General features: G+C 45.0%; 1 protein-coding gene across 16 annotated transcripts in view; it reads left to right on the forward strand.

Annotated features, from left to right (window-relative positions):
• DNM1 (dynamin 1) overlaps positions 1–15,047 on the forward strand; it is a 129,662-nt gene that overhangs the window by 25,988 nt on the left and 88,627 nt on the right. For all 16 annotated transcript variants that reach the window (XR_014507080.1, XR_014507081.1, XR_014507082.1 and 13 more), the window contains exon 2: positions 14,068–14,141. Coding sequence is in view for 12 of the 16 variants with exons in the window: in XM_083422975.1 (XP_083279101.1) it covers positions 14,068–14,141 (74 nt within the window). In the remaining 4 variants the exon portion in view is untranslated. The remainder of the gene's footprint in view (positions 1–14,067; positions 14,142–15,047) is intronic.

The raw sequence follows: 15,047 nt of genomic DNA on the forward strand, positions 1-15,047 counted from the left end.
TTTTCTCATCTCCAGGGGCACTGGGAGTGGTGTTATTGGGTTATTCTTGTTTTTATTATATATTTTGTGTTTTTATATTGTGATTTACCCTGTGAATTTTACCCTGAGGCCTGTGGGTACAGGGTGGTAAACAAATTTAATAATAATGATGATAATGTAAAGGAATTCTGGGTGGGCTTTGTTTTGTTTTGTTTTGCCATCTGAAGAGTGTGGGATAAAAGCTTCCTTATACTGCTCTTGTGGGCAGATAAAGGCCTGCGTTAGAACAGTGTTTTGCAGATGCTGATGAATATGAATAGGATGTCCTTCTGCAGAAGAGAGAAAGGTTTTGGAAGAGCTGGGCTGCAGCCCATCCACTTTGCCTTGAAGCATGGTTTGCATTTTGCACTCCTTGCCTTGTTGGCCACCATCAAGGCTGGCTACCAGGGCATGTACACATGGAAAATTCCTCCAACTGGAAGTGCCAAAAGTGATGGAATGAGAAATGAACTGTTGAGCTTCAATTAAATCTGTTAACTTATTGGATGAAGAACAGGGAAATAGGAGGGGAGGGTGTTAAAATGCATGTTTGGATCATTTTTAAATTACCGTATTTTTCGTCCTATAGGGCGCACCGGCCCATAGGACGCACCTCGTTTTTTTGGGGGGGAAATGAATAAAAAAAATTTATTTCCCCCCCTCAGCTGTGGCTGCCGCCCCAAGCCTTGCGGACACTCGCCCGAAGCACGGGGAGTCCTCCGGAGGGCTCCCCGTGCTTCGGGGCGGGAGGCTGCCGCCCCAAGCCTGGCGCGCTCGGCGGGACCTCCCGTCGGGCGCGCAAGGCTTGCGGACACGCCCCCGAAGCATGGGGAGTCCTCCGGAGGGCTCCCCGTGCTTCGGGGCGGGAGGCTGCCGCCCCAAGCCTGGCGCGCTCGGCGGGACCTCCCGTCGGGCGCGCAAGGCTTGCGGACACGCCCCCGAAGCACGGGGAGTCCTCCGGAGGGCTCCCCGTGCTTTGGGCGGCAAGCTGCTGCCCCAAGCCTCGCGCGCTCAGCGGGACCTCCCGTCGGGCGCGCAAGGCTTGCGGACACGCCCCCGAAGCACGGGGAGTCCTCCGGAGGGCTCCCCGTGCTTCGGGCGGGAGGCTGCCGCCCCAAGCCTCGCGCGCTCGGCGGGACCTCCCGTCGGGCACGCAAGGCTTGCGGACACGCCCCCGAAGCACGGGGAGTCCTCCGGAGGGCTCCCCGTGCTTCGGGCGGCAGGCTGCTGCCCGCAAGCCTTGTGAGCCTGTGGGAACTCCCACAGGGCTTGCAAGGCTTGCGGATAGCTTCCTGAAGCCTGGAGAGCGAGAGGGGTCGGTGCGCTCCGATGCCTATCGCTCTCCCGGCTTCAGCGAAAGCCTGCATTCGCCCCATAGTACGCACACACATTTCCCCTTCATTTTTGGAGGGGAAAAAGTGCGTCCTATGGGGCGAAAAATACGGTAAATTAAAAATTAAAAAATAATACTAATGTTCCTGCCTTAGGAATAGCTAATTAGACAAAATTAATAAATAGTTAAGAAACCATTGGAGTATTTATTGTGAGCTAGCTTGAGTTCTTTAAATTATTTAGTTGTAAGAAGAGAGGATTGATTATGGATAATTTATTGTAAGAATTGTAAATGGATATATATGATTAAGATGTTTGGACTGTAAGTGAGTAATTTTGCAACGGATGATTATTCACATATGTACATTTATATTGTTGTGAAATAAAAAAATATTTTATTGGAAATGAAAATTCTTGCAGTCTTGCCACCTGATCCTTTAAACTGGAGATGCCAGAGAATGTACTTTAGACCTTCTGCATCATGTGTTTTTATCCCTGAACTGTGATCTGTCTCTGCTACTGTTAATAATTACTGCAGCATGATTTGGTTGCCAAAGAAATTGATCAAACTATTGGTATTTCTGCTGAGGTGCAACATGAAACCATGCACCAAAAATATCCTGGTATCATGTTCTTCATAGTCACATCTAGTAATGGTAGCCTCCTTCAGATCAGACTTTGCCAGCCTGGTGCTCTTGAGAAGTTTTGGATTATCACTTCCAACAGCTTGTTGGAAGTTGTAGCCCAAAACATCTGGAGGGCACAAGGTTGGTGAAGGCTGTTTTTGAGCTGTATCCTACTAAGACATATCCAGAATAGGCATCCAAATCAAGTCTATTAATTTCAATTGATCTATGTGTAATGCTGGGTATCACTCTCAGTGTTAACTCCAAAGTGGGTCACAGGGTGGATATTCCACTTAGAAGGGGTTGTTACAAAAAGGGGTAAAGGAGAGGTGGAAAAATGGCTCCCTGACCTGCACTCCTTATTAGAAGGACAGGATTCAAATGCAGCATTTAAACACAAGTGGGAGCTGCAACAAAATGCTGAAGCCTAGAGCATTTCTTGAGTGTTCCAGTCTCTCTGTTGCAATTTCCTCCTGCCCTCTCTGGTTTTCCATCCCTTCACCCTTCACTGTCAGCCAGCATTCTGCGGCTGCTGAGCATGCTCAGTTCTCATTAGTTTCACTTTAAGATTATTACAGAGTTCCTCTCATAATCTCCGTGTTAGAGGAAGCTGCATGTGCTGTCGTGCATGCTGCCAATCCGTCATAATCTTTCTGCAGATACACAGATTAAGGAATATTTTATTTATTTATTTATTGTATACTCCACCCTATACTTGGAGGTCTCAGGGTATTTCACAGAACAAAACCAGAACACAAAACCACAAAATATATAATCAAAATAAAAACAACCCAATAAGTCCCCCCCCCCCATTTTAAAAGAGCATAGAATGTCACATAGTACCTATTAGCTAATGTCCGAGGATCAGTTGTGGCGGCACTAGGGTGGCCAAGTGTCCAGCTTAGTGAGAAGAGTCCCCTCTCAAGAGCTGTTGTCAGAGGACAATCCTCTCTTTTAAGGCATTCTCTGCTTCAGATGTTGGGAACCTTTGGCCCTCAAAGTGTCCCTGAACTATGACTCTTAGCAGCCCCATGTAGCATGGCCAATGGCCAGGTGTGATTAGAGTTGTGGTTCTGCAACCTCTGGAGGGGCCAAGGAGGAGGAATTGGGTGCATTCAGGGCCAACACATGCCCCACTCTCCAAAAAACCTTGGAACTGGCACAGGTTCATGGCTGGTGCTTGGAACTGTGACTCATCAGAAGCGTAAGTCTTCCACATTGCACAGGGGCAGTGTCGAGTCAGAAATCCCTGTGGGCAGCAGCAGCCCCTCTGCAGCTTTCCAAAGGGAATTATGTTTCTATTTAAGTGCTGCTCTGCCATGCAGTGATGCTGTCTCTGCAATATGGGTGAATGATGCAGCACTGTTTTTGTCATCGCTGCCCTTCCAAAGCTGCTGCAGCTCATCTGCAAACCTTGAGCTAAGTTCTGCTTTGGGGATTTGCATGGCACATGCAAGGGGCACAGAGATGTCTGGGAATCCAATGCTGGGCTCCTGTGAAAGGCAGGCTGCTTCCCAGATGCGAATGCTGTGGAACCTCTTTCCATTGAAAGCTTCTGGTGTAAACAAATCATACTTCAAAGACATTGCAGACACCACCGAGCCTCATTTTCCCCAAAGATACCCAGAACCTGGTTGAGTGCCAAGACCCCATGGAATCTCATGCACCGCTCAGCAGAGATTGGAGTGGCCAGTAACAATATTTTGGGAGTATGGTGTTAGGTGGCAATACAAATATGTCATCATTCTCCTTTTACAAATCTGGTTTTGTAATGATACATGAGGCCAACACTGCTATGAAGATGCGTTATATTGAGGCAGACCATATGCCCACCCTAACTCAGTGTTGTCTGCTCTGATTGGCAGCCTCAGCCCAATGACTTTTCAAGCCAGGCCCTGCTACCTGGGTTGGCCCAACACAATATGCTGCCTGAAACAAAGGACAAAATAGCACCCCACAGCTCCACATACAGCATAGCTGTCAACGTTTCCCTTTTTTAAAGGGAAATTCCCTTATTCCCAATAGGATTCCTCGCAAGAAAAGTGAAAAGTTGACAGCTATGACATACAGTTCTGCAGCCCTAATTACAGAATGTAGAAATGATAATAACATATTCACAAAGGGGGAACAAAGGATTTCCCCTTCCATTTCTGGACAGAGTTGGGTTGTCCAGAGAAGGAGAAAAACTCAGCTAGGTATTTGATCCATTGCACTGCATGTAATGAGGGAGACCAAAAATCTATCAAAGCACAAGTGTCAATCACACAGTGGGAAGAGACTCTTTATCTGTCAATCAATAATTTATTGTACAGTCACAGACCCTTCAAAACAAGAGCCAACAGAAAGAAAAAAGTGATCATTGAAACATTCACTTACAGAAAATGAAATATGAAACAAGGATAAGAAGAGAAGATACAACGGGCAATTAAAATGAGAGTATTATCTTATGAACATCTTTGAGTTGAGAAAAGAAACTTGGCCACTAACTGTCATTAATTGTCTTTATTAGCCAATAAATATTTCAAATACCACCCCATAGTCCTTCCAGGATGTTTTCTCACAAGGAAGAGGGGCCAGGGCTAAATAGTCTACTACTTTCCTCACTATGAAGACTACATTAATAAATTAATAAATACCCAAAGTATCAGCTACTTCGTCTCTACAGGGACGCAAGCAATCTTCATTTGGGACACCTTGATAACACCCTTACAATATTGCAGGAGGGAGACAGTTGACTCTGGCCTTAGAAACGACATGGCAATACTTGGGCATAGTCAAATTATCCAGATAACTAGCATATCTGGAGAATTAAAAAGTTATGCCAAAATATATCAGAGAGTAAGGTCTGTGGGTCTTTGATACAGAATAAATATGTTTAAGTCTTTCTAATAATATACAGTGACTATGCAATGCCCCCACAAAAGGTATAAATAAAATATTGACTGGTGCAAGTATTCTTCTATTTGAGAAGCTTTTTACTCAATGATTCTTGCAAGATCCCATCTCTTATTACACCCATTCATAAGAAGGGGTTCTAAGATCAATGGCATGAAATATTATATGTTTGTTGGGTATGGTATCTAAAATTTATACCCGCTACTTCCTTGTTACTAAAATTGGAGACCTGGGCAGACAACTAGAATATTACAGTGGAAGAGCAAGCTGTATTTTGTAAATTCAGGAATAGATCAGTGTTTTGATAAACAGAGAGAGAGAGATTTTGGCTTAAATTGCTCAATAAAAATGTTGACAAGCCTATTCATTTTAATTCAAAACTTTATTCACAGACTGGACTTAGAGTGGGTTCAGGTAGCACCTTACAGCGTGTAAGATAGGGGTGTCTGTTGCAACGGTGCAATGGCCTTCTCTCTCCCTGGCGCCGCTGTGCCAGCCCTCAGTTTCCCTTTCCCTCAGGTGAATTCCTCCAATGGAGAATGAATCACGAGCGACAGTGGGTTTTCCTTTTGGGAAAACAGGTTGCAAACAAACTTTATTATAACAGATGTAAACAAGGAGTTTAGGTTCTTCTTCTTCCACAGAAATGTAAGAAACGGTGCTGTTGTTTTTTATTAAAACATATACTGTTTCAGGTTATAGGCTGTATGCTGTTCAGGCTTAAGTTTACCTTCTTTTACACATCTTCCATAGATCAGACTTCTCCACACACACTTCAGGAACTTAGGATTTTAACTGGACTATTTCCCTTAAAGGTAAAGGTAAAGGGACCCCTGACCATTAGGTCCAGTCATGACCAACTCTGGGGTTGTGGCACTCATCTTGCTTTATTGGCCAAGGGAGCCGGCGTACAGCTTCCAAGTCATGTGGCCAGCATGACTAAGCCGCTTCTGGCGAACCAGAGCAACGCACGGAAACGCCGTTTACCTTCCCGCCGGAGCGGTACCTATTTATCTACTTGTACTTTGACGTGCTTTCGAACTGCTAGGTTGGCAGGAGCAGGGACCGAGCAACGGGAGCTCACCTCATCGTGGGGATTCGAACCGCCAACCTTCTGATCGGCAAGTCCTAGGCTCTGTGGTTTAACCCACAGCGCCACCCGTGTCCCTTTTACTGTTTTTTTTACTGTTTCCCTTACATACCCCCAAATCCTCCCTGGCCTCAGAATCACTACAGTGGTACCTCGGGTTAAGAACTTAATTCGTTCTGGAGGTCCGTTCTTAACCTAAAACTGTTCTTAACCTGAGGTACTACTTTAGCTAATGGGGCCTACTGCTGCTGCCGCGCGATTTCTGTTCTCATCCTGAAGTAAAGTTCTTAACCTGAGGTACTATATCTGGGTTAGCGGAGTCCGTAACCTGAAGCGTATGTAATCCGAGGTACCACTGTACTGCCCTTTCCTGTCAGAATATCCCCTCTGGGACCCTTTTTCCTATAGGCAAGTGTGGGACTGTATTTTCAGAACCTGAGAGCATCTCCTCAGCTTTGCCCCTGTCAGAAGGAGCCTCCTGACAGAATCCCCCTCACACACACTCCTCCCTCCACTCCACAACTGCCTCCCCTGGACTCTGGCCAGTCAGGCACTGTTGTTAGTTAATTGTTTGCTGGCAGGGGGAAAAAAACACTTGATGACTCAACCTGCTCAGAAAACAAACTTTTCTGTCACATCTCTCAGCCCCTTTGTGGGGACCTTTTGTTCGCAATATGTCATCTCCAAGCTATGCAATTATCACCATTATTCTGCGAAATGTGATTATATAGTCTCCCGGATCACATTTTTAAAAATTATTGGTTGGTGTGCTGAGGAAGGCATTTACAGCTCTGAGATTTCAAACTATTCCTAAAGCATCTTTGGATAGGAGAGATGCCATAATACCTGTAAAACCTCATCTGTGAATCTGCCTCCAGGGATCATTCATTATTCAAGGTCTTGCTTCTGGCATAATTCTCCCTGGGAAAGGTTTCTTAAAGGAATTGCCCCAAGACTTTTTTGAGCAATAGACAGAAAATCTGTTATCTGTGGATAGATTGGGATTAAGACACTGCACATAAAGATTTTGGGTTGTATTTGACGGAAAAATACTTGGAGCAGACCTACTGATTTCAGTGGCCTCAATCATGTTCATCAATTTCAGTGGGTCTACTCTGAGTAGGACTAACATAGGCTACAATCCTCCATGTCTGTTTTAGTAGCTTATCGGGTCAGACAACATTTTATTGTACATTCTGGGTGCAGGGGTTCCCCCTTGGACTGGGGACCACCTATGCTGAAATGTAGGAACTTACTGTTTGTATTTTTGTGATGACCAGTGCTTTCTAACAAATAAATTTGACAGACTGACTGATTCCATACACAAAAGTCAGTTGGTCTGGCAGTTGATTCTTCCTTTAAGTCTAGCAATGAAATTTCATCCTCCACTGCCCCTGAGGTCAATAGGGTAACTATGGGGCTGCCCTCCAACAGAAGGTTATGGCCAGGAGACTTTGGAGGAGAAGCTGGGGCTGCCACTCAGCATCTGCCACCTGAGGCAATTGCCTCCCTCTGCCTAACAGTAGGGCTAGTCCCACCTGCTACCTAGGGCTCTTTGACTCAGGGATGTTGCTGGACTCCACCCAGCCCCAGCCAGCATCACTAATAGCCAGGGATGATGGGACCTCAAGTCCAACAGTATCTGGAAATTCCTCATTCCTGCTTAACTACTGCTGCTGCTGGGTACCTTCTGCAGACAAATGGTGAGCCTGCACTCCTGAGATAAGCAGTTCTGTCATTTCCCATTCCAGGTATTCTATCTGAAACAAAAATGGATGCTTATTGTTTTGGATTGCTGCATTATATGGTCCATTTCCAGCATTCTTTGTCTCTGGCCTGCTACAAATCTTGCTTAGTTGTGTTGTGTTTTTTTAAACTGACATTATCAGGATTTCCCCACAAGCTCCTCTATCCCACGTCTTGCGTCTTGACATCTTTCACAGTTTTATGTCATTATTGAGCCCACTCGCAACTTCTGTCTGGAGAGCTTAAATTCTGGATTGCTGCACCTTCTGTATCTTCCATTGTCAGACTTCCGAACTGGTGCGTGTGAGCAGTTTTTGTCTGGTTTTATTTCAAGCACCATTTGCACAATTGTGGTTCAAAAGAACGAGTGTATTCACAGTCTATCAATGCAGCATTGCCAGGGCAGTACAATGTGTGCTTTACACCCAAACACAGAAGAGTACCATTGTCTCCCAAGTTGTGTCAAGAGTTGTCATATTACATGCCAAAAAAAGCTGTGGTCCCTTTATCTCAGATAATGAACAAATAGGAGCTCTATGATAAATATAAGTTTGTGGGTGTGTAGTGGGGGAGGGAGTGTCATAGGGGATGTCTAGATTGTCAGTATTTTGTAGGAGGGATTCAAGCATTTACCAGAATTTTTTGTTTTTGTGATTAAAGTGTATTAAACAGAGGTCAGCAAACTTTTTCGGCACGGGGCCGGTCCACTGTCCCTCAGAGCTTGTGGGGGGCTGCACTATATTTTTTGGGTGGAAATGAACAAATTCCTATACCCCACAAACAACCCAGAGATGCATTTTAAATAAAAGCACACATTCTACTCATGTAAAAACACCAGGCAGGCCCCACAAATAACCCAGAGATGCAATTTAAATAAAATGACATATTCTACGCATGTAAAAACACACTGATTCCTGGAACGTCCGCGGGCCAGATTGAGAAGGCAATTGGGCCGGATCTGGCCCCCGGGCCTTAGTTTGCCTACCCATGGTATTAAAGCACTCCGTCATCTTGGCACCACAAATCTACTGATATAAAAACAAAACCCTTTACATTTGGGGTTAGGAAAGTGATGGAGAACTGCATTGAAAAGTGTGTGATGACCCAATTTGTAACCTGAAGGCATGTAAACACGCTGCAAACAATTCAGAATGAAAGCTCAATAAACCTCCACATAAGCTTTCTGCAAGCAAATAAGAACCTAAGAAGAGCCTGATGGATGAAGCCAATGGCCCATCAAGTCCCAGCATCCTGTTCCCACAACGGCAAACCAGATATGTGTGGGAACATGGCAAGCAGGACCCAAGCACAAGAGTTGTCTCCTCTTCTCTGGTCTCCAGCAACTGGTATTCAAAATCATTGCTGCAGAGTGTAGCATCATGGCTAGTGGCCATTGATAGCCTTCTCCACAAATTTGTGCAGTCCCCTTTAAAAGCCATCCAAGTTGGTGCCCATCACTGCCTCCTGTGGGAGGGAGTTCCACAATTTAAGTATGTGCTGCATTAATAAATAATTTCTCTTGTCTGTGTTGAATCTTCTAGCATGCAGCTTGACAGCATGTATTTAAGAATCCTCAATTAAAAACCAGAAAATAGAGTCAAATCCACACTATACATTCAAAGTATATTTAAAGCACTTGGCTCCCACGAAAGTATCTTGGGAACCTGATCTGTGATGGGTGAACTGCAGTTCCCAGGGTTATTGGGGGGGGGGGACTATTGTCAGCATCGCCCTTGAGCCAGTGCCACTAACTGGACTCATCCAATTCAGCCCCGACTGGGCTAGGTGAGCTGGGTAGCACTTCCAGAGACCACCTTCAGCACAGGAACAGGTCAAAGTGCTGTGGACTCACAGCTTAGAGTTGTGAGCACCGGATTCACTTCCACAAGTAGACACTCGTCCGCACAGCAGAGTACAGCAGAGTCTAGCAGAGTATATAAACAACTCGGAGAGCAGCTCTGTAGAATATCTTCTTTATTCTATCTACAACTATTATACAACTATATACAGAGCTAAATGAGTCTAAGCATAAATGAATGCTAAACCGCACTGAGTGTCTGCAGCTGCTCTTAGCAGCAACCTTATCTAAACACACAATCTCTAACACTCAGTCTCTCTCTCTCTCTCTCTCTGACTGACTGACTGACTGACTGACTGACCCACACACTCACTGACCAACTCTTTGATGTGGTGCTGGAGCAGAATAAGTAGAGAGCAGAACACGCCTCCTCCTCTCTGCAAAATCAGCAGACTCCTCAGGAGATTCTTGGATATGGGAGGGGTGAAATCTCCTCAACTATGACTATAAGTGTGCTTTAAAATGCATGACCCTGACCTCCAAGTAAGCATTGGGTGTATGCTCAGTAAATAGATGGTCTGGAGGAGCCCATGAAATCTAAAAGCTAGAGGGGGTCTTTGGAGGTCATTCAGTCGAGCTCCCTTCTTGTATTATATATTTAAAACAGTATTATAGGATACAATTTTTCCAGAGTGGTTTAACAATCACGGGTAATTCTGGGACTTATATTTGTGGGAGGGGAATAAGGATGTCCTAACAAATCTCAGCACCCTCAACAAATTACAGCTTCCAGAAATTTTTGGGGGGGGGCAGGCACAGTATCCATGACTGTTTAAAGTGGGATCATAGTGCTTTAAAGGTATGACATTGACTGAATTCAACCCCACCAAGTGCCCATGCCTGGTGCTTATGCTCTGCCTGCTTCCCCTTCACTGTCTCTGGCGGTCGTTTGGAGGCGGCATGCTGTGGGACCCCCAATTTTGGTTGCACCATCCAGACCAAATGCAGACACTCCAGGGCTCTAGGTTTGCCTTCCCCACTCCAGATGGCAGGTGGAGTGCTTGAATCTCCAAGTGAGCAAGAGTGCCCTTAAATGATGGTGATCATCATCATCATCATGATGTCTTCTATGCATAGAGCTTGCAAGCTTCAGCCTTGCAGTAGCAGGCTGCAAATTATTGAATGAACTCTCCATGGGGTCTGCCTCCTCCCCTCCTTCCCCTTCCCAGTTAACCTCCATCTCTGCAAATTACCGTATTTTTCGCTCTATAAGACGCACCAGACCACAAGATGCACCTAGTTTTTGGAGGAGGAAAACAGGGGGGAAAATATTCTGAATCTCAGAACCCAGAACAGCAAGAGAGATCACTACGCAGTGAAAGCAGCAATCCCTCTTACTGTTCTGGCTTCTGGGATAGGTGCGCAGCCTGCATTCGCTCCATAAGACGCACACAGACCCCCCCTTACTTTTTAGGAGGGAAAAAGTGATTCTTATAGAGCAAAAAATACGGTAAGACACTCTGGTGGTGGTAGTGGGGTCTGCCCTCCTCCCCTCCCTATCATAGTAACCTTTAGCTAAGGTTACTGTCTTAACTTCCAAGCAGGGACATGTTTGCCCATTAATTGGGCTTTGTGTTTTTTATTTGAATGACATGCTCTCAGTGACTGTGGTTGATGCTTTATTCGTCATGCTTATGGGTGTCACTGGGGCCCACAACTCAGTCTCAGGATCTGGGAGGTTCCTGACCTGGCAACCTGACCTGGCTGATCACTGTGATAAACAGGATGTAGAACTCTTGTCCAAATGATATTTCATTATGTTTGTGGCAAGAAGTGTGCATTTTTATTCAGTCTGAATGGGATGCAACAAGCTAGACAAAACTTTTTAGCGCTCTCTGGGGGTACTAATGCACTAATATTGATTCTTTTAACTTGTAAGCTAACTGGGATCTTCACAGAATGCCAGCACTTACTATTCATTCATACAAATAATGTTTTATGGCTGGCACATAAAAATGCTGCATTTATTCCCATAGCATTTGGAACGTTCTTGCTGCATGAAGCATTACTTTGAAACGGGCCTTTAAAATGCATGATTATTGAAATAGCTGGCACCCCGTGATTCCATTTTTGCAAGCCTGAAATTACCGTTATTGGCTTAAGTGCGGCTTACCTGCCTCCTCAAAAGATTGATTGAGGGCCCACCTGGTATCCAAATTGGGGAGAAAGTTGAGATGTAGACGCATTACACACACACACAAACACACACACACACACTGAACCTCTGCTACAGCACCATGTAGGACAGGAGTGGAGCATCTGTGGCCCTACAGAAGTTACTGGACTTCCAATTTTCACTAACCCCAGTCAGCGTGGTCAGGGAGAAAGATGTGATTTTTCATCCAGCAACAGCAGCAGGGCCACAGGTTCCCCACTCCAGCATCAATAGCAAAAACACCTGTGCACCTTGTGCTGTTTAATTGCTTGCCCCATTTTTGTGCAAGTAGAGTGGGAAACATGTGCTCAGAAAATCTACCCCTTTTAACACATGATAGACTATCTGCACAATTTTTCATAGATTTCATTGTTGTAGAGTTGGAAGGGAACTCTAGCTTCAGGAATCTCAGCATGCAGTTGCTCATCCAATCTGAAACCACACTGGACCCTGCTTAGCTTTGCAAATGTGCTAGTTGTTTTATTGTTGCACCACTAGGAGGTGCGGAATAGTGTAAAAATGGCTTGTTGCACTCACTGCCGTTCAAGACATTTTCTGTCTTGTTGTGGCCTCTTTCTGGCCAGCTCCTTCTCTATGGGACATCTTTACTGCTGACTCGGGCCAAAGGGAATTGTAGTCCAAATCATCTAGAGGGCACCAGCTTGGAGAAGGCTGTGTTAAGTTGTCCACACATGGAAGCATCCTTTGTGATCAGAACTCTGCAAAGAGAGGAATCAAGGAAATCCAGAGCAGAAGCCAAAAATGGCTGATGCAACTCTAGTGGGACTTGCAAGTGTCAGAGAGAGGGCAGCACATCTCGCTTTGTGGTGTGTTCACTGCAGAGCTTTACGGAAGAGAGAGTCATTTCAGAATTACTCGGGGAGGGGGGTACTTGTGGGTTGTGGCTGCTAAATCAGCAATCTTAAGGAGAATTTGATGAACTCCCTTCCCATAAGATTCCCGGTGCACATTTTGCAACATTTGCCGCATTGTTTTTGCCACCATGTTCCCTGCTGCTCTCGATTTGAAAGTGCAAGCCTCTTTCTGAGCAGTGAGGAGGAATCCAAACGAGAAGCAAATGCTTGGCTGCAACTGATTTTGTTGCAGAGGGATTGTTTGCCCTCTGTGGGCTTCAGCAGTGTGCTAGAACTCAGCTGACAGGATCTCATTGATTCATGGAACCAACTTAAGCGGCAGTTTGGTTGCTCTCACCCTGGGGGCCTTCAGAGCTGCGGCCATGGCTTTTCCACAATTAGCTAAAAGCAGCATTAAAGCAGAGATTCCCTGTGAACACTTAACTATTGCATTACTATGTTATCTGGCCATGTCTTCCTTGCATAGACCCTCCTAGGTTATGTTAAGTAAGTCCTGTTTAGCAAAGATACTCTGCAGTGTTCATTACAAGCTTATTCCTTGCAGCTTCATCCTAATTTATTTCTGATGGGTATGGGCTGGGGAATGTGGGTGGAGTATTTGTTATTAATAATCTCTGAATTACCCCAGTGCCAGCTTTAGGCTGAAATCTCCTGCATTTTCTTCTCAAAAGTAAGTCCCATTAAGTTTAGTGGGAGTTTTTGCCAGATAAGTGTGTGTTTGCAGTGGAGAGCCTCTTCCACCTCAGTGGCAGGAGCCACTATGGAGACATTATCTTAACGCTTCAGATTGAAGCATAATCCTGTGGATGTGAGCTTAATGTGGATGTGTAGAAGATTTTCCAAGTTTGTTTTGATGCCATGTGGGTGACTACGTATAAAACTTAACAGCTGGATATGCATTTCTCTATGCAAATCAGAGTCAGACCCCCCAAAGTTGTCCTCCCTCCATTAAGGCTGATGCAGTAATGTTGTGATCTTTGAACAAAGCATGCATCATACCAAAGAAAAGGGGAAGGGGAAGCACATTCCACTTGTTTGGTTATGCAGAACCCAGAGACTGCAGCAGTGGCATGACATAGGTTGCCAGTGCCCGGGACCACGTGGAGGGTGTGTTTGATGGAGGGAAACGGATGGAGTATGCATGCACATTCAACTGCATCACCCAGGAGATCCTAGCCACAGAGATAATAAAAGAAGAGTCACTCTGTTGTCTGGAGAGGTCACTTCCTGGTTAGCATGGAGAAGCTGTTTTTAATGGAGCCCAGTGATGGACGGGTGCAGCTGTATTGAGGCAGCACCGAGAGTTGAAAATTTGTACTGCTAACAATTTTGTGCCCAGGGCAGCCATCCCTGTCCTGTAGCGCCACGCCCCCCCCCCCCCACGTTACGCCACTGGACTGCAGTGATCCAATGATGCAGTCTGTTTTTGGGAAGCTGCCCTTCATCAGAACTCTTCTCCTTTTGCTTTTCAGGGACTTCTTGCCCCGTGGATCTGGCATTGTCACCAGGCGTCCCTTGGTCCTGCAACTGGTCAACTCCCCCACAGGTACACCAGCCCCTCTCTCTCCTCTTTCGTTTCAGTATTCTATTTTTGTTTCAAAAAATTTATATGCTACTTAGAGTGGTGTAAATGCAAAATTGTCTCCCAAAGTTCCCGCTCAGTGGGATCCCACAGTTAATTCTCCCCTAGTCTCCTTGCTGGCCCAAATAGGACTAATTTAGCCAGCTAGCCCTGGTGATCATCTAATGTTTATTGGATGGATTTCCCCCCTAAATAGATTTTTGAATTCTGAATTTATTGTTATTCATGTTTTCTACTGTATTTTATGCTCTTTTTTGTTGCATCAATTAAGTGTTTTAAATTTGTTGTTAGCAGCCCTGAGCCCGGTTTTCTGAACTGGGAGGGCGGGGTATAAATAAAAAATTATTATTACTATTATTATAAAGTTCCACATAATTCTTTCTGTTCTTCATACCAATAGGGAAAACTCAACACTTCTTTTCTGTTGTTGTTCCCATGCACAGTGTTCATATATGCAAGATGTAATTTCAGGAAAGAAGGGAATACATCACAAAAAAAGATAATAAAGGAAGATTGAGATTTGCATTGAATTGCATATTCCTATAAGATGCATATTTTGTAATAATGATGATAATTAAAGTAGAAATGCATCTCACCCTTGTACTGCACTTAGGCAGGAATAATAAGATGCACAAATATAAGATGGAGGACACCTGGCTTGACAGAAGTACATATGAAAAGGATCTTAGTAGACCACAAGCTTAACATGAGTCAACACTGTGATGCAGCAGCAAAAAAAAGCTAATGCTATTCTTGGCTGCATCAAGTGCCCAAATCATGGAAAGTAATAGCACCATTCTGTTCTGCCTTGGAGTCCAGTGTCCAGTTTGGGCTCCACAATTTAAGAAGGAGCTTGACAAGGTGGAACCA

This window comes from Podarcis tiliguerta, assembly GCF_965153285.1.
Source record: "Podarcis tiliguerta genome assembly, chromosome: Z".
Lineage (NCBI taxonomy): Eukaryota > Metazoa > Chordata > Lepidosauria > Squamata > Lacertidae > Podarcis > Podarcis tiliguerta.